Below are 22,872 nucleotides of genomic sequence, written 5' to 3'. Positions count from 1 at the left end.
TACTCTATTTTCTCCAGAAAGTCTTGCCTAATTTCCTTCACTGGGAGTAAATTCCACCCTTGAACTTTCAGAACGATTCATACTTTTCTTGTAGCAGTGAACATTTCTCAGTCTCATATAGTAATTATCCTCACACGTTAATCTCACATTCAAAGAGCTTCACATTAGTTCTTAGTCTGATTTCCTTTTCTCTCTTACTTTCATTTGGAAGAGAATACTTTCTCTGAGTATTAAGAATATGTATGCTCATTATAGAAAACTCAGAATATACGGAAAAGTATAAAGTAAAATAGCTATAAATCCAATCTCCTGCAATAAACCATGTGTAGAAATAAAATATAAAGGCTATGTTAAAAGGTATTCTATATGATATATGTACATGGGCTCATTTAAAAAACAACACAAGTTGCTGTTACACTGAATACTGGAATACACACTGAATCCTGCCTCTTCTTTCTTCATTTAATGTGAACATTTTCATAACTGGTTTATCTGATCTCTCACAGTCCATGAAATACAAAGAAGCTTCACCGTACATTCTGCTTTGAAAACTCAACGCCAGCAAGTCTACCCATTGATAAGACACTATTGGCATTTTTGGAAATGATAAAAAATGTTGCTCACTGTTTACAATATTCTTTCATACACTGATATAGTCATAGTTGATTAATTTTTATTATTTTTTATATTTCAACAATTCTGAGAAAACTATGAGAGAGAATTCCAGGTCTTGAATTATTTATTTATTTTTTTTGGGGGGGGGGAGTATGTGAGCAACAGAGAGAGAGAGAGAGAGAGAGAGAGAGAGAGAGAGAGAGAGAATCCTAAGCAGGCTCCCTACTCTCAGCATGGAACCAGACGCGGGGCTCAATCTCACCAACCATGAAATCATGACCTGAGCCGAAATCAAGAGTCAGGCACTTAACTCAGCCACCCAGGTGCCCCTGGGTCTTGAATTTTAATAGTGAAAAAAATAAGTAAGTTCCCACTTTAATTCAATTCCAACTAACCATCAAAAAAAGAAACTAAAAATGTGCTTCAGTCTATTCTCATGTATTACACACCTGCTGTCCTACCCTACAACACGGCAGGGGTTCCACAAAGCCATTCTTTATCCTTTAAGCAATTTTGTACACATCCACTATGAAAATTCTGTCATCAGTAGACAGCCATCCCTAAATGATTATGCTCAATGATGTGGCATTTGGCAAAGCTTTAAAGTAATTAAGAGGCAGTTTTCTCTTGCCTATTCGTGTGACAACATGTACCTTTCTGCTGAGCATCATATTGTGAATTGCGCAGGGTAAAGAAGATAACACAATCCCTACTTTTGAGGGGCAAAGAGAATTAATATTATTGATTACTACCATAATCCAGGAAACATGCAAGCTGCTTTACATACATTATGTGATTGAATCTTAAAGAAAGATACTATATTCCCTTTCATAGATGAGGAAGCTTAAAAAGGTTTAGTAAACTGTCCATTACCACAATAGCAAGTAGATGGCAAAAGGCAAACTCACTCTTATGCCTTTGGCTCTTCCTATAACATGTTGCTTATTCCATAAAGAGACACGCATGATTTCCTACCGTAGAGCCACTCGCCACTATTATCTGAATACCTGAGCTTCATTTCTCCTCTGATCAGTGCCCTGCTAATACTGATACCATGCATACAGAGCAGAAGAACTCAAAAGACTTCTGAAGAGGTGAATCTTAAGAGCTACCTGCATTTTCAGATACACTGTGCACTTTCAATGAAAGAATTTATACTATTTTCTAGAAAATTCAAATGGACTACTTGAGCTACAGAAGCACCTGTCCAAGACAGCACATCCCACTTCCCTCTGACAGGAGGACAGATTGAGTTGTAAGACAGACAGACAGACAGGGAGGAACATTCTGAATCAGTATCACAGTCTTCCCTTTTCATATTTTTCTGCAAAAAACATCAAGAGAAACTAAAGATTTTCTGGGTTATATAACTACATTTTCAATTTCATGATAAGCAGTCATCAATATACAAACAAGGAAGCCACACATCACCTTTGGGAAATTTTGCAAAAAGACACAGAGTAATGGCAAAGTATGATCTGACAGAAACATGATTAAGGATATGTTTACAAGTCTATTCTATTTATTTCACATTTAGTATTTTTTTCTTAAGGTAATGGGTCTATCCTCTGTGGAATGTATTATGTAGAGGAAACAGAATTGTTTAATAGTGAAATTAATCATAATTTGGACAGACTTTATATAGTTGCCCTTTGACTTATCAATTTCAGTAAGCAAAATTTCAATCAAGCCTAGATAAAATACACTAATCCTAAGTAGGCCAGGTTTGTCACCTACCATTTCCCATAAGCTGCTTACCATAGTTTAAAAAAAAAAAAAAAAAAAAAAAAAAAGGAGAAGAAGAAGAAATTTTAAATTAAATGCCAAACAGTTGCAGACAGCACTTGTTTGGCTGATTAACTTGTAGACAAGCATTACAAATAAATCTGAGCATGGTCTGCAGCAAATTAAATTCCACTGCTTTTAAGAACAAAGAATTCCTTGGCAAAGAGGATTAGCAACTTTACACCCAGGAATGCCAGTTTAATTTAATTGTTCCACAATCCAAGATTTAATATGCAAATATCATTTTGATACATAACAGTGAATTTAACAAAGTGAGGAAACAAATTCAATATACAACCAGGCTGCCTTTTCTGAACTGTAATTACATACAATAAAGAAGCTGGCCGAGTACCCCCCAGCCCCCATTACTGGGATTGAATTATATTAACATGAATCAGAACAACTGTAATTAAAGGTTAAAATTCTTAAACATATTCCAATTAAGAGTCTAAATAGCTGTCCAATTAGAATACTGTAGTTAAAAAATCATACCTCAATGATCTTCTTGGCCTCTTTGTAATTTCCTGTTTGTAGGAAGGCGAAAAAGAGATCATACAGCATTGTCATTTCACCTTGTTCTTGGCTCACAAAGTTCATTGCTAGAGAGGAAAGAAAAAAAGCAGAGGAAAAAATACTAAAACACTTGAAGTTCTGGACAAATACAAGAAAACTTTAAAACAAATACTTAGAATGACTTAAAGACTGATGCTGTATGAACCTATTTTCTGTCACATTCCTTATCTAAGGGTATACATTTATGACAGTGAGGACCTAAGACTAGCTTCACGGAGGACTGGTGAGGGTGAGAGGGAAAAACTCCTCCTAAAGGCAGATTACCAAGAAGCAGAGCAAAAAATAATAGAGGGGCAAGTTTGCACAATGAACAGTTATTACAATCAAGGACATTTATAGCATTGAAAATCTACCTTTTTAATTTAGAATTTAATTTAGAAGCACAACAAAGTTTCTCTGGATGTGCTTCCCTTCCTGTTAAATTTTCTCTTCACAGCAATGCATTAAGATTAAGCAAGCAAGAGGGGGAAAAGGATACACCAAGATACTGGAGGTGACCAACCTTTCTGAATTAGATCAGTCTCGCCTTTCTCTATTAGTTTACATAAGACATCATGAATCCTTGGTAATACTTTATACTTTTCATAGCAGTCAATGGTGACTTCAAGAGCGGCACTTAAGTCATCCCTTGGAAACATCAAAATATTAACAATGAATACACAAAATGTACAAGACCAGTCAAAATGTACAAGATGAGCTTTACTCAATAAAGCCAAAATGGGGAGGGGGGAGGGAGAGAAAATAATCCTTGTATAGTATAAATAAATGTTTAGAGTACAGACATCATGAGCAGTTCCCTGTTGTCCCTCCTTTATCTTTTATTATTTTGTTTGCTAAACAGCACTCTTAAAAATAAGTCCAGGTGCACCTGGGTGGCTCAGTCAGTTGACTGTCTCAATTTAGCTTAGGTCATGGTCTCGCGGTTCATGAGCTCGAGCCCCACGTTGGGCTCACAGCTCTCAGCACAGAGCCAGCTTCAGATCCTCTGTCCCACTTTCTCTGCCCTTCCCCCACTTGCCCTCTCCCTCAAAAATAAGCAAACATTAAAAAGAAAAAAATCCAAATGGGGGAGCCTGGGTGGCTCAGTCGGTTAAGCATCTGACTCTTAATTTAGGTTCAGGTTATGATCCCAGGGTTGTGAGACCAAGCCCCACATTTGGCTCTGTGCTGGGTGTGGAGCCTGTTTAGATTCTCTCTGTTTTTCTATCACACATGCACGCGTACTCCCTGTCTCTCAAAAAAACCCAAAAAGTCCAAATAAATGAAGGCATTCTCTGAGATTATTACAAATAAAACCTGATTTCACATATTAAGATGCTATAAGAACACATTATTTCTAAAAATAAGGACTACTATCAAATATTTTTTCCAAATACTTATGTATGTTCATGGCCCTTAATAATTCTAGATTCGGGAAGCTTTATGAAATGTCCAGCAATAACTACCAAGGAATTTTTGAGTACTTTTTTCTTTTTTTAAGTAATTTCTACACCCCGTATGGGGCTCAAACTCACGACCCCAAGATCAAGAGTTGCACACTCCTCCGACTGAGCCAGTCAGGTGCCCCTTGAGTACTTTCAACTTTATCATCCTAGTTTTCATACTGCCACCTCTCCAGACAAGGAGAAAATACCTTCAGGATTCATAATACAGAAACCTTACTGTGGGTAAAAACTAGGACATTCTTAAGATCAGTGAATTCTAGGAGAACCCTGAAGAAATTTCTCATTAGAGGGTGAGGTTTTTAAAATTATTTCCAGGACTACCTGACTGGCTCAATCAGTGGAGCATGCAACTCTTGATCAAAAAGAGTTGTGAGTTTGAGACCCACAGTGGGCATAGAGATTACTTAAAAATAAAACCTTAAAAAAACATTATTTCTAATTGTAAAGTTAGGGCTTCTTTTCTGTGGTAATAAATTAAAATGAAAAGATATTTTCTAAATCAGAGTTTCTTCAATTTTTTTTTTAATGTTTATTTTTGAGAGAAAGAGAGACAGAGGGCGAGCAGAGGAGGCAGAGAGAGAGAGAGAGAGAGAGAGAGAGAGAGAAAACCCAAAGCAGGCTCCAGGCTCTGAGCTGTTGGCACAGAGCCCAACACAGGGCTCGAACCCACAGGCTGCAAGATCATGACCTGAGCCAAAGTCGGCTGCTCAACCGACTGAGCCACCCAGGTGCCCCAAGCCAGAGTTTCTTAAACAAGAGTGTGGAAATACATCGTTATGAGTCCTCAAAAACCATTTTTTCCTTTTCCTTTAAAAGGAAAATGACAGTGTGAGAAATGTGTAAGACCTTAGAAAAACTGTAGAAATTGTGTGATCCAATTCTACATCCCATCCTCTTTTATTTTAAAATAGATGAGGAAATGAAGGCATGTACAGACTGAATGATTAGCCTAAGGCTACTAGGTAAACAGAGGAAGGCACTGCCTTCGGGTCCCTAGACTTCTCACTTTCAGCTAACTACCTGTACTTCTACATTATGCTCTACTTAAAGCACTGCTGTTTGTTTAACCTTATAATAAGGTGGTGCAATTTGGAAGAGGAAATTAAGGAGTTTTGAAGAGAATGTATGAAATATAAACAGACAGGCATGGTTAGTGACAGTTCATAACAAGCTCTGTGGAGAAAACACCTTTCTCTCACACATGCAACAGTTTTCAAAAGGAAGAAAGCATTTTTAAATTTTCTGTTGAAGCCCTAACATTTTGGTCCATTATACAAACGTTCTGTTGCCCGAGACTGAATTACTATTTTATCTAGATTAAGATTTTAAGCTCTACTGAAAGGAAAATACCACGAAGAAGTGTTAATTTTACTGCAATAATACTGACACAGTGAAAACGAGCCGATCCTGAGGGAGCTCTACCTTCTCCCCTTCCTAAGCCCTGTTTACAGTGCATCTTCTGGCACCCCACAGAGTCATTTGAATTTTTGTCATTTGGGGTGAAGACTAAATTACAGGTTAATTTCAAAACTGCAAGTAGATGTTGCAGGCTAGATTACTGTCATACAAGGGAAATGCTACAGTAGCTACCACATACGCTATAAACCTTTATATAATCAGTATTTCCCCTTGCTTCAGACACAAGTTCAGTTACTAGCTTTCTACAATTCCATTTAACGGAAAACCACTAAAATATTTTCAAGAGAATAACTAACACATACTGATTTTTCTAAAGCAGTATGATCTGCTTTTTCAGATCAACTCCCAAACTAGAATAGTACGTCTCAATTGTATTTCCTCTACATTAGGTCAAAGCTATCAATAAATGAATGAATAATTGCTCTGTCAATCAAAGAGACATGTTAACAGTCTTTGGTCTCCAAATACATGCTTCTGAAGATTATACATACTTAGAACAACAACAGAAAAGACAAGAATACCAAACTGGAAATAATTCATATATTTGTTAGTAATTTTAAGTACCACTGTTACTGTTCTCAGGTTGCCAACAAAATGAGTTAGAAATCTATAATGAAACATTTCATACAAAGTGTACTCATGACAGAAATGAACTAATGTAATGACCTGGGGTGGGGGGGTGGGGGGAGGGAGGAATGAGCTAATAATTAGCCGGCTCTTTTCAATCCCTATCGTCTACATTCTGACTTGTGGCTGATTATGTCATTTTAAAAAGAGATAAAAATATCCATGTTTCATATGATATGATGTCATCATTAATCTTTCCTATTAAAGCTTAAAAACTTGGGTGATAAAAATGAAAAATATGAAAAAGTATCTAAAATCAACACAAATAGTTGTATACTCACAGGACTTTTGAATTTCAATCCCACTTGGTAAGTACTACATGCAGCTTTGGCTGTAGCCATGTGATAAATTTCCAGAAGTGGTGATGAAAGGCAGATTATCACAATGGCTGAACTCAAGGATCTATGGGTTCCCTCCCAGTTCTAATTCTCTAATGTGAGGTTCTGTGAATTTGAGCTTATTAGATTAGATTCATCAACTCAAATGTTTCACACCACCAGAGAAAATCATCACATGAAAGTACGACTTTTATTAGACAAGATGAAATCAGTAAGAACAGCAAAACATAAAAAGGAAAAAGTGGAACTGCTTTATACCCAAGATGTGGGACAGCACTTTATCAGTATGCCTCGAGGTTCCATGACCTCAAATGATTCCACGATCTCCTTTGCACACTTTAAACCCTAGAATGGATTTAAAACCCTACTCTAAAATAACAATAATGCTTTGAAGAAATCTTGTTGGTAACATTAATTCTGGATCCAAAGCTTTTGATTCTATGCTTACTTCAGCATATATTCATAACTGAAAGCTTTATGTACAATTGAATCACAAATTTTTAAAAGCCCATTCCTGATAAAAATTTAGCCACCGCTGTCACAAACCTCAAATAATGCTAAAAGAAAACAACTCTATAACATATCAGTATCTCTAAAAATAGGGGGGGTGGCCCCAAGGTGGCTCAGTCTGTTAAGGTTCTGTCTTCGGCTCCGGTCATGATCTCACAGTTCATGGCTTCAAGCCCCACATCAGCTTACATGCTGCGAGTGTGAAGCCTGCTTGGGACTGTCTCTGTCTCTCCCTGTCCCTCTCCCACTGAGGCTTTCTCCCTCAAATTAAATAAACTTGAAAAAAAAACAGAAAAAAGAAAAAAAAACCGTAACTAAGACTTTTTTTCAATGACTAGACCCTCCCCCCCAAATATTTCAATGAAGTACATAAAACAATTTTCATGAATGAAACTATATATGCCAATAAGCAATCATTTAAAAACTTTTTTTCATTGATGCAAACATAAGGTTTATCAAATTCTGTGAGTCTATGAAATGAAGCAGAAGAGAGGAAAGGAATATTCTAAATTCTCAATTTTAAGAACAAGTATCTAAGATATAGGTTGAGTCCAGTAAGTAATGTGAACGTTTAAAAGAGAGTTCTGGGGCACCTGGGTGGCTCAGTTGGTTAAGCCTCCGACTTTGGCTCAGGTCATGATCTCACGGTTCGGGAGTTCGAGCCCCGTGTCAGGCTCTGCCCTGACAGCACAGAGCCTGGAGCCTATTTCAGATTGTGTGTCTCCCTCTCTCTCTCCACCCCTCCCCTGCTCACGCGCTGTCCCTCTCTCAAAAATAAACATTAAAAAAAATTAAAGAAAAAATAAAAGAGAGTTTTATTTATCAACGTGAATGGACTTGGCCCATATTAAAATTCACTCTAGAATCTCTAATTCACTTTTTAAGGGAACATGACTGAACATAAAACTACTACAAACTGTAATTTTCCATTATTACATGGAGGAATATCCAAAATGGCAAGCTTGAAGCTCAGATAGCAAATCTGTTGCCACCTTTTGTTTCGGTCATTATTATGAAATTAAAGTATGTTATGTCACTGACGGAAAAACAAACACTGGACATACATCCATATGAGGCATCCACTGAACACAAAAATACCTTCTCAAAGATACTAGGAAACAAAGCACTCTTAAGTCAAATTCCTCACTATACATACCTGTAAAAACCACAAATGCATCTCACAGAATCTCATGTTGTTAGAATTAGTGACAACGATCTATTCACCTATCAGTAGCCTCAAACTTAATCTCCTTACTTATCGTAAATAACTTTCCAATCCAGAGAGTATACTTGATTTAAACAACGAAAAAGGGACAAATATCGATTTTTAATTGGAATAAGGTGCTTCGACATTATGCATAAAGTGTTCGTGAGGTGGTAATTTACCTGAAGGGCATACTACCTGAAAAGCTCTCAAAATCGGAAATCACTAGAGAAAAGGGGAGTCTGGGGGAGAAAAAAGTTTAAAACAAGAAAAAAAAAAAACAACAATTCACTCGAAGAACAAACTATTCTATAAATCTTAAGCAGTTGTTCAGTGTGGAAAGAAATCAATTCAAGAGAAACCATCGTCCTCATAAAAATTATTCTGTAAGGAGAACCAGCCTTTGAAAGAGCTAAATGTTTTTTTTCTGTTCATCATCTATAAATGAGGAATCTTCAAGTAGACTGGTGTTGCAATTACAACTAATCCTCCCCAAAAAATTAACTGTGTTGAAGGCTTTGTAATTTCCCTAGGTACAATTTAGCTGTCACTTACTTTAAAATTTACTCAAACATGCGTTCGGAACAGCACTAACTTCACATGTCAAGAGCTTTCCAGCCAATTGAGTCTAAACTGGAAGTCGGTGTTAAACAACTGAATGATTAGACAAGATAGCTCATTTCCCTGCTCTTTTGTTCAGAATAAAATGCCACATTTACATTATCAGGCTCAACAGGATTTTCTGACAGAGGGAGAAAAAACCCTACTGAACACTGTCCGTACTAAGCACATGAAGCCTGTCATTTACCAATCATCCTTCAAAAAGCAATAGCCATGAATGTAACTTAATTACGACCCAATGATCCTTGACGAAAAATCATCTTATCACTGTCCTGTCCCCCTAGGGCAAATGAACCACTTTTGTCCTTTGGCACTGATGATGCTAAATTCTTAATTGCAATAATGGAGTAAAAGAGCCAAACCTCCTTAATTTCCTTTCAGCACATAAAGAGTTTTACTCTAGAAGGCAAGCATTCCCATAAATAATAAAAGTATCTAGTACAAATGAAGATGCTAAAATTGAAGGGGAGCAAATATGACAGAATAACCAGCATTTTAAAAAATATATTTCCCATTTACATAACATTCTAAAGTGCTACAATGAGTTTTAAAACTTTTATTATTATAGGTTCATCTTACAGAAATTGTGACCTTTATGAAGAACTCAAGATTAACTTAGCAAGAGTTCTGGGATGATTAAATATAAAGTCCATGGTTCACTTAAATGAAATGCATGTGGACATATACAGATTATAGCACAAATCAGCACAGAAAAGTCCTTAATGGAAAGCAGAAATTAAAGCTTCTCTGATCATTTGCACTAAATAATCCAGTTAAACAGCTTCAGATATTTTTTTCACATGCAATGAAACCAAAATGGATAAGCTGTAAGACAAGTGAATCTGAAACTACATCATACAAATTTTTATGCTTTTAAACCTAATGGCCCAGATTTTATTAATTTCATTTCCTTTACCATGGCATAAAGACAAATCAAAAGCTCTTTTAACCTATTTTAAAGCATTTCTTTCTTCCTTAATATGGAGGGCCCAGATCATCTTCCAGAATCAGGCATGATTTCAATGAAAAGAAAAAAAATTTTAAGTAGTTACCTAAAATAAAGTAGCATTCATTTGGCCTACAGGTAGACACGTGGCTTATAAAATAATCCTAATGTAAATGAAACACCTGAAAGTTTTGTTCAACTCGGCCTATTTTTCCATTCAATACAAGTATTATAATTTTGATAATACAAAAACAGATTAGTTAACCAACTTCTTTACAATTTTCCAAAAGTGTTATTACTTTGTATTTCTCTTTGCAAATAAATGAAAACAAAGTGTATTGTTTTCCACCCCCATAAACTTTTTATACACTTTCCAAGTAACAAACTGACACAGGATTACTTTCTCCTATGTTTTATCTAATGCTGGAAAAGTCAGCATTATCTTTCAAAATTAAGATATTACGGAATCCGAAACATCATCTTTCTAAAAAACCCAATCTCACAGATTTGTTCCAGAATTACAGTATCTAAGTGATAGTCTCTTTAGAGTCTTTGCAGTGGCATTCCAAAATGATGCTTGTCTTTGAATGAAAAGAGGAAGATTTTATATGATGTTCTGAAACGTGTTTCATAATTTTATCTCAAGTCTGAATAAATAAGGCTCATTCTCTAGATGAGCTCACACCTGCTGAGGTCAATTACATGATATTATTGAAGATTAAATATATTTAATCAAATCAAATACATGTGGACTTTTTAGCAGGCTAGTGTAGTTAATCCTTGTACTGCTCTCGTCATGATTCTGAATTAATTAGTTATGTTCCACCAGTTACGGAAAACACAACAGAAAAAAAGTTTCAAAGACAAATTTTTCCTCCAACTTATCCCACACTAGAAGTGCAACTACTGTTTTCTGCAATTCTATAAAAAGGAAATCTCCTTTGTCTTCTCTTTATTACTCTCATGACTTATCTAAAACAGTCAACAAAACCTTTTTATTAAGATAAACTGAAAGATTCTGTCATGGAGACTGCCTCTGCAAAGATACTAAAAAAAAAAAAAAAAAAAAAAAAAAAAAAAAGACTAGACAAATCAAAATAGTGGGTAATAATTTCTCTATGTATCTGAAAGTAGTAAGAAATCAAAAAGCAAAGATACTAATTTAGATTTCTCTAGCCCAATTAAGAGAGACAGCCCAATTTTCCTGAGATCAACAAATCTCTGAGTGTCCTCTATAATCAGAAGCACAGAGCATGCTCTAGGTTAACATGTAGATTCCATGTTATTTCATTTTCCTGTGGATAAGCTCTCCTTGGTTCATGAGCCCCATCTGCAGACCTCTTTCAGAAAACTTTCATGTCTTCTCTGTATTCAAAGTATTTCTATTTGTAAGATACTATTCTACCATGGCCTCGTTTTCATTGTTAATTATTTTATTTTTGCCCAGTAGTGGAGGAGGGCCTAATTCTTCTGGGCACTGGGCCCATTTCTTTCAAATCCCTAAGCAGAGCTTCACATGCAATTTGCAGAGATGGGTCTCTCACACAATCAAAAAAATTCTAGTAGGAAGCATATTAATTATAGGATTTCGATATAAAGTTGGCTGTGAACATGAGAACTCAGTAACACAGTAATTGTTTGAATCGCTATTTCTTTAAAAGGATGTAATGCTGAGATTGTAGAGGTTAAGATGTGGCCAATCACCTAACTTGATAAGCTTTTTTTTGATTGGATGACAAACTGTTTCATCAAACATATATATGTATGTATGTATCTGTGTGTGTATAAATATATATATATATCTACATTTCCTAACATGGAGCCAAGATGATTTTTATTCCCCATTTTGAATTCAATACTAGGGACACCTGGCTGGCTTCAGCAGGAAAGCATGTGCTTCCTGATCCTGGGGTCGTGAGTTCGAGCCCCACGCTGAGTGTAGAGATTACTTAAGTAAATAAAACTTAAAAAAAAAATTCAATAATAAACCATTCATTATATTCAATTAATTATACCCTCTAATTAATAAAGGAAAACTACCAGAAATTTGGGAAGAATATGAGAACGATTAAGATGTATCTTTTATTTTTCCTGGCATTGATAGGGCAGTATCTATACTAAAATCAGAAAAATCCCTACACTTCTCTTGATGAGCACTGACTAACATAAGGAACTGCTGAATCACTGTATTATACACCTGAAACTAATATAACTCTATGTTAACTACAGTGGAATTAAAATAAAATCAGAAAATCAGAAAATCCCAATCACAAAACAGGCAAATTAAAAACTGCATTAAACCATGAAAAAGATGATAAAGAGGAAAGATGTAAGAATTTTTTTTTAAAAAGGCAAAAAAAGGGAAAACAAATGCAAAAGGAAAAGAAGATATAATAAAGGGTGCATAGCGGTCTTACTAAAATGTTTTACTCACTGCAAGAGAGCAGGGTTGATTTTTATGATTTGTATTGCAAACAATACCTTAAATTGGGCATATTAAAGCATATCGGTTGCTATCGAATGTAAAAATTTTCAAACTAAGTAAACCTCACCCTATCTACAAAATTCATCTTCCTCCTCCAACGCACAGAGACATCCTCTACAGCATTTATCAAAGCTAGAAAACCTGTATTGGCACATACTATTAAAATCAATTACAACATGGAGAAAAGGAGCACCAAAGAGATGCTGCTACATTACTACTCGAATAACAATCAGGATGCAGAATCAAAAGCCCCAGAGAATCCTTCCTTCTTATATTAATAATTAACACCTCTAAAGCTCATAACTGGGAAAAATTAGATTCAATTTCATGTGATATCATCACATGCCCCACAAAAAAATTCAGCGCACACCAATCCATTGAGAAGTAAGCCATAGGGCCACAGAGCTGCTGGTCATTTTCAACGTCATCTAGCCCATAAAAGTCCTCTTATTTGTGGTAAATAACCTCCAAGGCTTCCATAGCACCACAGAGTATTTACAAAGTGTAATTCCCAAATGATTAGCCTCATTATTTGAATACCAAGATTTAAAATTCATAATTCACTTAACTTACTTTTCCAGATACAGAGTGACCAGTGGGGAACTTAAGGCAGTGGATGGTTTCGCTAACCCCAGAGTCATGATGGCTTTGTGCAACTGTTTTACTGTTTCAGTTTCACCTCTTAAAGCTGCGCCATTCAGGATGTGGAAAAAGGACAAGACTGTTGCATCTTTGATAAGAACATCCTTCTCTTTCATCTCCTTTAGAATGTTAATAGCATCTACAATGAAGTAACACAAAAGACCCTTAGGTAATTTCATGTAGGGAAAACAAACTGCTATTAAAACAGCATTTCAAGCCCAGCAGGAATGTAAATTCTAGTGTATAATGCCGATTTCAAGTTAATTACTACTTGCATTTCTAAACGAGACTACAATTATAAATCCACAATAGCATGGTTTTATCATTTCCCTGCAACTTTGACTACAAATTATAGATAGGGACTGTGTGCCCACTCTGCACCACATAACCCTGTACGGTCTGCCCTATAGCTGTAAGATCCTCCTAAATGGAGGCTTTTATCGTTCAAAGCTAACATCTGCTAAATCACATCATTGTTTCTTCAGCAGATGGCTTGTCAGGAGGCCAGATAATAAAGATGTGTTTACACTGTATATACAGCCAGACTAATGGTCTGATACCGATAGGGCCTGTTTGCTATGTCGATACTAATTAGCCAAGCAGAGCCAATGAAAGCTTTCCAAAAGACTGCATGTTAATACATTAGATTCATTAAGCTTCATTAGGAAGGCAGAAACAAACATTTTAGGATATGGAATAAGTGCGTTTTTATAATGTTGTTCTTAATTATTGCCCAGACAAAATGTTTTGACCGTTTTACAAAAAGTGATTTTTAAAAAGCAGGCTAATGCTTATAAAGAGTTTTCTGTATTAGAAGGACGTCCCAAGAAAAAATTCAACGTTCAGATCAAGTATTTCCTCCTTACATTTTTCACTGTAAAAATTTTCTTTAAATATCTTCTCTAGAAATAAAAAGGAGAGGAAGGCTAAAAAGGAAGTTTCAAAATCAAGCCCAATGAGAAATTTAAGAAACAAGCAAACAGTAAGAATCTATGATCAAGTGTAAGTAATTAGGCTTAGTATTATCTCAACAGTGAGAAAATTACAGCATGCATCTCAGTTGTAAAATCAGCAAGGTTTTCCCTGCAAACTTCTAAATGAAAACTTATTAAGGTATATACATTTTTTGTTAATGTTATTAAAAGTTAAGACAAAGACTACAACAGAAATCATATTCTTAAATAAAGGGTATGTTTATAGGTTTTACGTTCAGCCTTCAGATGTTCTTAAGCAAAAACAAAGCCATTAGTGCAGGCATATAAGCAAATTGTGCCATAAGTCATGATCTTCAAACTCAATCCAAACAGCAATGCTAATAAAAACTAGCTGTAGAAATGCAAAAAGCACTGAGCTGTGCAAATGTAAATGACAAGCTTGCCAATCCATTAAAACTAATGGCCTACACTGTCCACGCAGCTCTGGATGGATTCACATGCAAATTTGTATGCAAAGTGTTCAAGCACTTTGCAGGACATGATATACCATTAATATCAATTCACATGTTATTCCAGTGGCAAGATACTTGCATCACCTATTTCCTTTATGTGCCGAGGCTTACCTTGGAGCTTGCCATGTTTTCCCAATACTTTTACAAGGCCTACATACTTGCTGGTGTCAAGGACAGCAGATGGATCTAAACGGTCACTAAAAATTAAAGGCACATTTATGTTATGTTAAAAGTTGATTGTGAAAAGAACTGCAATATCCATGTTATCACTTTTCAAAACTCATCAGTTGTTCTGAGCTGCTATTAGTGTGGGCCTCTACATTTCTGTGAAGGTTTATTTTTGAAGCCATATTCAAATTCACATGTAATTATACTCAAAGTGACAAAAGGGTAAAAACCTAACACTACATGTTTATTGCATCACACCATCTGCAAATGTTACAAACGAAGGAACTCTTTGCTTCGTGGCACTTTACGTGATTCTAACTTTGTGATAAACATTGAAATACTCAAAGACATTATTTTTAATTAAAAAATCTATCAGGATGGGAAACCAAAGATACCTGAGAAATGGACAGAATGTTGTTCACACTACAGAAGAGAAAGGGGAATGTTAAGCCTTATAATCACCCCTGTTGTGATATGCAGTTGTAGAATAATCAATGGGGAAAAATCCTTGGCTTTCAGGCACAGGATGTCTTATCATACTTAAACAAAGACTCTTTGCTGAAAACAAGCTGCAATTAATCAAAGGGAGTCATTTTATGAAATTTCAAAAAACAATGACAAAAAAGATTTTTTAAAAATTACATTCTATAAGAGGAATATTCGATTTACACGATCCATGAAGGACTGACTACCCGCATAAATGCTGATGATTTGTTCCAGTGCCAGGGTACTCACAATTCTTGTTTCAGGTTCAATGCATCTTCTGCATTATCATGTCGACAGCACAAATTTATTAAAGCTGCATAGCCACCAACAACCATGTCCGATTCATATTTTGCTTTCAATTCAAGAGCTTTTTGCATGTTCTAAAATAAAGGACAGAAGTAAAAAAGAAAGAAGGAAGATGGTATAAAATGATATAAAAGTAAAAATGTAAAATCTCTAAGTTTAACACTCGGAGTGTAGAAAAAGTTAACAGCACTTTAAAAACAAATGGATCCGGTGTTAATAATTTCACCTTTCTCCTTGGGGTGTTTTTATTCACCTTTCACAAGCAGCCAAGATACATATGTAGGGTTTAAAAGATTTGTTACATGTAACGCAACATGAACTGCTATGTCAAATCTGATGTTTTAGCTTTGTAGGTACTGTAGGTACTGCATTGTAAAAAAGATGTCCAAATTAAATATGTACCAAGTCAGCTCCTACTCGCAGTCCAATGTCCACACAGAGAAATATGTATCATCGCAAAGCTCCTCACAGTCTACTTTAATATCCAAGTGAAGCAATATTTTACAATTCAACAGTACCATGTTATAATCTTAAACTCAGTTATGCTTTTTTCCCCTAGAAACACAGGCATACAACCAAATCATATTGAACTAGAAACTGAAAAAGTCTAGTGATATACCACAAATTGCAGACACACACTAAAACGAACACAAAGTACAGCTGGACGCCTGCTGAAAAAATGCAAGAGACCCTTTATCTCAGAAAGAGCTTTTTTCCAGCAGGAAAATGGAATTTCAATCCCTGCATTAACAACCTAGTAATATTTGACTTGCAAATGACTACTGCATGTATCAGTTGCTTGACAATCTAGATATAAGAGACCGGAGCCATGGCTTGAAAGGACATTTGGCATGTATGATAAACCTATCACGGCTGTTACTATCATTCACTTTGCAGATTATCGTAAACAAACTACAGCAACCCGAAAACATGCCATTCAAGGTGTAGCTGAAATTAGTTAACCTTTCATTTAATTGCACTCTTCACACATGATGTATAATAATCAATTGTGAAAATTATAAATATTATATTTGGCTTTCTTACTTTTATCTATAAGAATTTTTTTTTTACCTTAATGGCATATTTGAAATACTTAAACAAATATTACCTCTTCTGAACAAAGCACTAGTATGAGTTGTTTTAGGACATCTCCTATAGGTTGATTTTCAGCTTTTAGTTTTTCAAGTGTAGACTCCAAAACAGATGATGTAAGCTGCGTAGTCTACAGGAATGGAAAGAAAAGAGAAATTTACTACTAAAAGAAAATGTACCCCTTGTCATTCTTCCCTTTAAACTGACCTTTCCTAGATGTCAAGAGTGCTATCAAGGATATTAATCTGGGGAGCCGGATGTGGATGGACTCCAAGGGTTTTTGAAGTTCCTGAGATACATATGCGAATTTCTTAGATATGCTGATTTTTCTAAGATAGGGAATAGCTGTTACTAACTTCTTAGATATGTACTGATGACAAAAATGCTAGGAATCACTGGTTTTATAAGGACAAAATCTAGAATTCTCATTAAATGTGGTGGTTATATAGCATCTAGAATCTACTCAAAAAAACCTACTTACTTTTCGAGAGTCTATCTTCTCTCTGTCAACCAACATATTAACATCCTAAAATTGAGATTTAAATTAGAATTAAAAAACATATGGAAAAGTATATCAGCAAATGTCAAAAGCAGATTTTAGGAGTTTCAGCTCATTTTACTATGTTTTCATCTTTTCAAAATCTTCCAGAAATTCTATTCATACTTCATTAACCATTGTAATTAATGTTTTAAACACATTCTTTGAGATATATAAGCAATATTTACCAACCATCAATGAAAAAAACCTTATTTTCATAGTTGCCACGTAAACTTTTTTTGTCCAAAAGCATCACACTTAAGTAAAATTTTAACATGCTTTTATATATAAATCAAGCATTTTTAAAAAGTTTACTATTTCACACACCTTAATCAATTCAGGGACGTGGTAGCTATCCAGTAGATTACGAATGCCTCTGTAGATATTTTCAGGAATTTTTACATTCTGTGCAAAGGGAAAGGAGGAAGAAAAAAAAAAAAAACATCCTGAGTTTTAGACAACCAAACTGAAATTTGTCTAACAGAAATTATCTCAGACATAATTTAAGTCTCCAACTCGTGTATGTCATTGAGAAGTGGTCTGGTTGTACTTAAAAGCAGCAATTTCAAATCTAATAGATACATGTCAGACAGGACAGGCATTATATAGCAAAAAATGAAATGGTACCATCTCCTTCAGCTGATGGAAGTATTGTCTCAAACGCTCCTCCTTGGCCTGTACCTCTGAGTCACTCATGCTGTCAATCAAGTTATAAAGAAAATAGCCAACAGCTTCTGTGGAAAAAAACAAGAGAAAGCATTCCACTAAAATTACTGAGACTGTCATGTTATCAAGATTAATTTATAAGAAATCATTTTGGTGTGAGATGTCACCCTGATGAGAGGCTCTGAAATGGCAACAATGATCACTGAGGCATAGAGATTATGTGGTTTGGGAGCACATATCTAACTGGTGAGTGAAAGGAATATTAATTATTTTCAGACCGAGTGACAGCTTTTCAGTACTGAATCTTACTTCAATCTATTTTTTTCCACCACTCTGTGACAGAAGTGGTCCTGCCCAAGGCCTTACCCCTTTCCTGTCCAAACCACGAGTAGGAAGAATAAATAAATGCCTTGTACACATTTCTGTACTAATTTTTTTTTGTGGACAATATTTGGGGAACATGTAAAATTAGAAATGGCTGCTAAGTGTTGAGTACAGAAAGTTAAATAATTTTAATAAGCAGATACAGTAATCCTGTGGAGAGCTGCCTATTAGCCAATGAAAAACCAAGATTAACAAAGATGTTTTGTAACAACAGTAATTTTCCTATGCGTTCAAGCATAAAATGTAGAGGGCCATATGTTAATACCTAGAATAGAAAATCTGAACTTTCAAGAAGGGTACCTTCTTAAAGAAAACCATATAGGTTTTCTTTATAAACCTTCATAAAGAAAAGCATCTAGGCTTCATTAGGTGGAAAACAAAAACCATTAAATGTCAAAATAAGAGATTTTGGATAATAAATTATATTTACGTAGGAATAAATCTAAAGATCTCTTTTACTATCTTACAAATTTAAAATTAACTATACCTCCAAAACAGTAAAATAACAAACACTAAGAATACTGGTTTGTAAGCCTATTTTGGTAGGTGCTGTAAGAGGCAGTTCTTCAATATCTAAGAAGGAAAAAGCCTCCAACCCTGTCTTTAAAAAAATTATAATGATAAAACCAAACACCTCATAGATCTCAAAATGTTGTAGTTATCAATATAAAGATTTATAACCAAATGTTTTCAAATTTCACTTTCAAAAAGAAAATGTTTACTGCCGTAATCCTTCTAGCCCATCATTACACAGAAGAATGGATTTGTGGATAAGTTACAATCATCGAAATTGAAACGCTACCCGTTGGTCCTGGAGGCTCCTGGCAATAACGTCCATCCTTGTACAACAGTTCTGTTATCTGGTAAGACAGAAAATGCGCGCATTGCAGCAAGAGAAGCAAACAAGAACAAATACAATCTGAAATTGAATTCTTGAAATAATAAAACCTCTCCCCAGTAAGGTATTATTCTATATCACAGTTATTCAACACTACCCCACCTGCCAAGGAGATTGTTTCGTTTTTAAATAATAGGTCTTTAAAAACAAAAACAAAACAAATCCATGTCGAAGAAAAACTACAGTGTTTCATGAAATGTCACTAAACCGATTTGTTTATATATTGCTTTAAATAAATTGTTAGAAACAGGACAGAGCTTACAGGAATTACCAACCAGTATTATTTCTCATCATGTTGTTTTGGTCTTGTTGACACCTGGCCAGTTTCCGCGTTTAAATGAAGTATTACAGAAGTAATAAAGTAAAAATATCCTGGACTCGTAAATAGCTTAATTTTTTTTTAGTTTTTTTTTTTTTTCAAACGACATTTTCCCAGTCATTTCAATGGCATTAAAACCAAAGGGGTCAAGAGCTCTAATGTGCTTGTTCTCAAGGATTCTTAGCAGAGGAATGCACAAATACTCAAAGACATACACACCACTAATTCTTCAACATTAATTCTGCAAGCCAATTTTAACAAAAGAAATCCAAATACGTATTTCATGATGAAAATGATTACAAAACCTATAGTAGTGACTTGTAACTTTTGGACACAGTGTTTGACTATGTATCCTTGGGCTGAAGATAGTAAGAAGGGAGTTAAGAATTCTAAATTACTTTATGGGTATTCTACGACTGAATTTATTTGCTCTTAAAATACTGCCTGGCACATATTACAAGTGTTGACAACTCAAAATGCAGTTACTTCTACTACTATTTATTTGCTAATATAGAAAATTAGGCAAAATTGGCCACATCCCACTTTACTCCACCATGTAAATCATGCTGCAGTTAATGGCAATTCAAAGGATAGTTAAGGTAGACAGTACTTAAAAACAAAGTAAAATGAAACAGTTCTTACCTACAAACTATTTTTCACTAACACAGACATATACAGAAGATAGACAATATAATCCTACTAGAAGTTGTAATTTATAGCCATCTAATAGATGTAAGATAGCCACATTTAATACTAAATTTTGAACAAAAACACATTTCATGAATAAACCAATAAAAAAATCTTTCTAGTCAAAAAATCATTTCTAAATACAGATATCCCAAGCATAAGTTATAACTGACTGTATAGTTTGGCAGTATAATACTTAAAACAGAATTAAAGGAAATTTAGATTAAAAAAAATTTTTTTTAAATGTTTATTTATTTTTGAGAGAGAGAGAGAGAGAGAGAAACAGAGCGTGAGTGGGGGAGGAGCAGAGAGAGAGAGAGAGAGACACAGAATCCGAGGCAGGCTCTAGGCTCTGAGCTGTCAGCACAGAGACCAATGTGGGGCTCGAACTCACAAATTGTGAGATCATAACCTGAGCCGAAGTCAGACCCTCTACCAACTGAGCCACCCAAGCACCCCTATGGAAATTTAGATTTTAAAAAATATATAAATTGGAAATTCCTGTTAACGATGTATGTTCTGATTTTATTTAGCTACAAATGTTTCCTGCAATTCAGCATAAGGGTAACGGTACTTCTTGCATAAAAGCAATTAACTTTTTAAAAAACTAGCAATTTAAAATTGATCTATACATCATTCATATACAGAGACACATAAATGTCCATATGTATATATAACTTAAAAACTAATTATTAAATTTTATGCCAAACGTCACTGCAATAATGTTAACAGCTGTCCTTTGGAAAAGATGAAAACCTTACGAAGAATTTAGGACGAAGTCAAGGATCACTGCAATAATCAATTTCAGGCTCTAGGAAGACAGTTTGAAAACTACCGATTTCAAGACTCTAAAATTCATTAATTTATAATAATATATCATAAATGTACGAAGCTACTATAACTTTTGCTCTTAAAAGCATTTTAGAAATCACCTTATGAATTGCATTATGAGGAGTACTTACCTTGCTCCAAAGATTTATATCCATAGACCTGCAGAGGGCAGCAAAGGATTAAAAATAAATCCAGAGGCTTAAAAAACATTGTAAGTTACAACACACTGGCAACTATTATATGCAATGCAGATAAAAGCCATAAAAAAAGTAAGTAAATGAATTTTTCCAAAGTTAAGTTGAATTTTTGGGATAATCTGGAAAGGCTGACTCTTTGAACTCAATCAAAATAATGATTAATTTAAACAAGAATCATTAAGAATCATCCCTAAATCTTTGCGTCCAAGTTTGAAAGAGCAGGATATATATATGCATACTCTCGGAGCATCTGCCCACAGACTGTTTATTACTTGTCTTAGTAAAGATAGAAACCATATAATGGACAAATTGAACAACATCTTCACTAGGTGATCAAAATTAGACTAATGGACATTGCTGATGGACAATGTGTGATTTTTAGATTTAACTCCCTGAGGGCAGAATATCACTCCAGTGCTATTCCTCCAGGCAGGAATGTAAAACCTAAAGTTAATCATGGGGAACCACAGTAAGGAATATTCTATAAAATAACTGGCTTGTATTCCCCAAAAATGTTAATGTAAAAGACAAAAGCTGAAGAAACATTCTGGATTAGAGAAAATTAAAGAAAAAGGACAACATCCATCCATGAAGGAGCTTCTGGAAGACAGGGGGGGAAATACATACATACATACATAAATCTATCTATCTATCTAGAATAAAAAGAGCCATATTAGATAAAAGTATTCCATCAATGTTAAATTTTCTGAATTTGTAAACTGTGCTGTGGTTGTGTAACAATATCCTTGTTGTGTAGCGGGGCCCCTAGTTGGTTCAGTCAGTAGAGCATGTACCCTTCTAAGTTCAAGCTCCTTGTAGGGTATACAGATTACTTAAAAATAAAACCTTAACAAAAAAAAAAAAAAAAAAAAAAAAAGAATATCCTTATTCTGTAGAATAACCCCCCCAAAATCATAAATTTTATTATGTATATGTGTGTACATTGATTGATGCATGCACACATGCATACACACAATAAGCATGGGTGTATATTGATTGAGTGAATGAATAATAATAATGTAGAAAAATAATGTCGAAAAATGCTAAAAGTTAGTAAACGGGGCATATAAGAGTTCTTTGTACCATCCTTCCAATTTTCTATACATCTGAAATTACTCCAAAGAAAGCAAAAAGAATGTCTCACCCAAATTTCTCCTATTTAAATGAAAAGCCATTTATGAAACAGGATAACCAGTGAACCAGTGTAACCAGTCTTACACTATTTTTAAGCTTCATAAATTTAATGTCTACAAGTTCTGTACATTTAATTTAAATATATCATCTACTTTAAAAAGACTATGTGTTTTAATGGTAATTTTATTTTTTTAACGTTTGTTTATTTTGGGAAGAGAAAGCATGAGTGGGATAGCAGCAGAAACCCAGGCTGCACACTGTCGGCACAGAGACTGACATGGGGCGCAAACCCACTAACCGTGAGATCATGACCCAAGCCAAACTCAGGAATCGGGACACTCAACCACCCGAGCCACCAAGGCACCCCTTAATGGTAATTTTATAATGCAAATATAATTTACTAAAACTTACAGACTATATTTACTACATATATTTACATTGTAAAATACCCACAAAATCTACAAGCCTTTTTAAATCTATACCTTTTTAAACTTGATGTTGGGCAGCTT

At 34.9% G+C, this 22,872-nt stretch overlaps 1 protein-coding gene across 1 annotated transcript in view; it reads right to left on the bottom strand.

The window, feature by feature from the left end:
- The window catches only part of LRPPRC (leucine rich pentatricopeptide repeat containing), a 112,564-nt gene that overhangs the window by 40,694 nt on the left and 48,998 nt on the right, over positions 1–22,872 (bottom strand). Inside the window, exons 15-25 of the mRNA XM_025932164.2 lie at positions 21,164–21,191; positions 19,100–19,157; positions 17,875–17,981; positions 17,575–17,652; positions 17,191–17,235; positions 16,726–16,839; positions 15,561–15,691; positions 14,769–14,854; positions 13,142–13,349; positions 3,476–3,600; positions 2,893–2,999 (exon numbers count right to left, since the gene is read on the bottom strand). Coding sequence (XP_025787949.2) covers positions 2,893–2,999; positions 3,476–3,600; positions 13,142–13,349; positions 14,769–14,854; positions 15,561–15,691; positions 16,726–16,839; positions 17,191–17,235; positions 17,575–17,652; positions 17,875–17,981; positions 19,100–19,157; positions 21,164–21,191 — 1,087 coding nt within the window. The remainder of the gene's footprint in view (positions 1–2,892; positions 3,000–3,475; positions 3,601–13,141; positions 13,350–14,768; positions 14,855–15,560; positions 15,692–16,725; positions 16,840–17,190; positions 17,236–17,574; positions 17,653–17,874; positions 17,982–19,099; positions 19,158–21,163; positions 21,192–22,872) is intronic.

Source organism: Puma concolor, chromosome A3 (assembly GCF_028749965.1).
Source record: "Puma concolor isolate L17-30 chromosome A3, mPumCon1.1.hap2, whole genome shotgun sequence".
In the NCBI taxonomy this organism is placed as follows: domain Eukaryota; kingdom Metazoa; phylum Chordata; class Mammalia; order Carnivora; family Felidae; genus Puma; species Puma concolor.
This window is presented reverse-complemented; position numbering and strand designations above follow the sequence as displayed.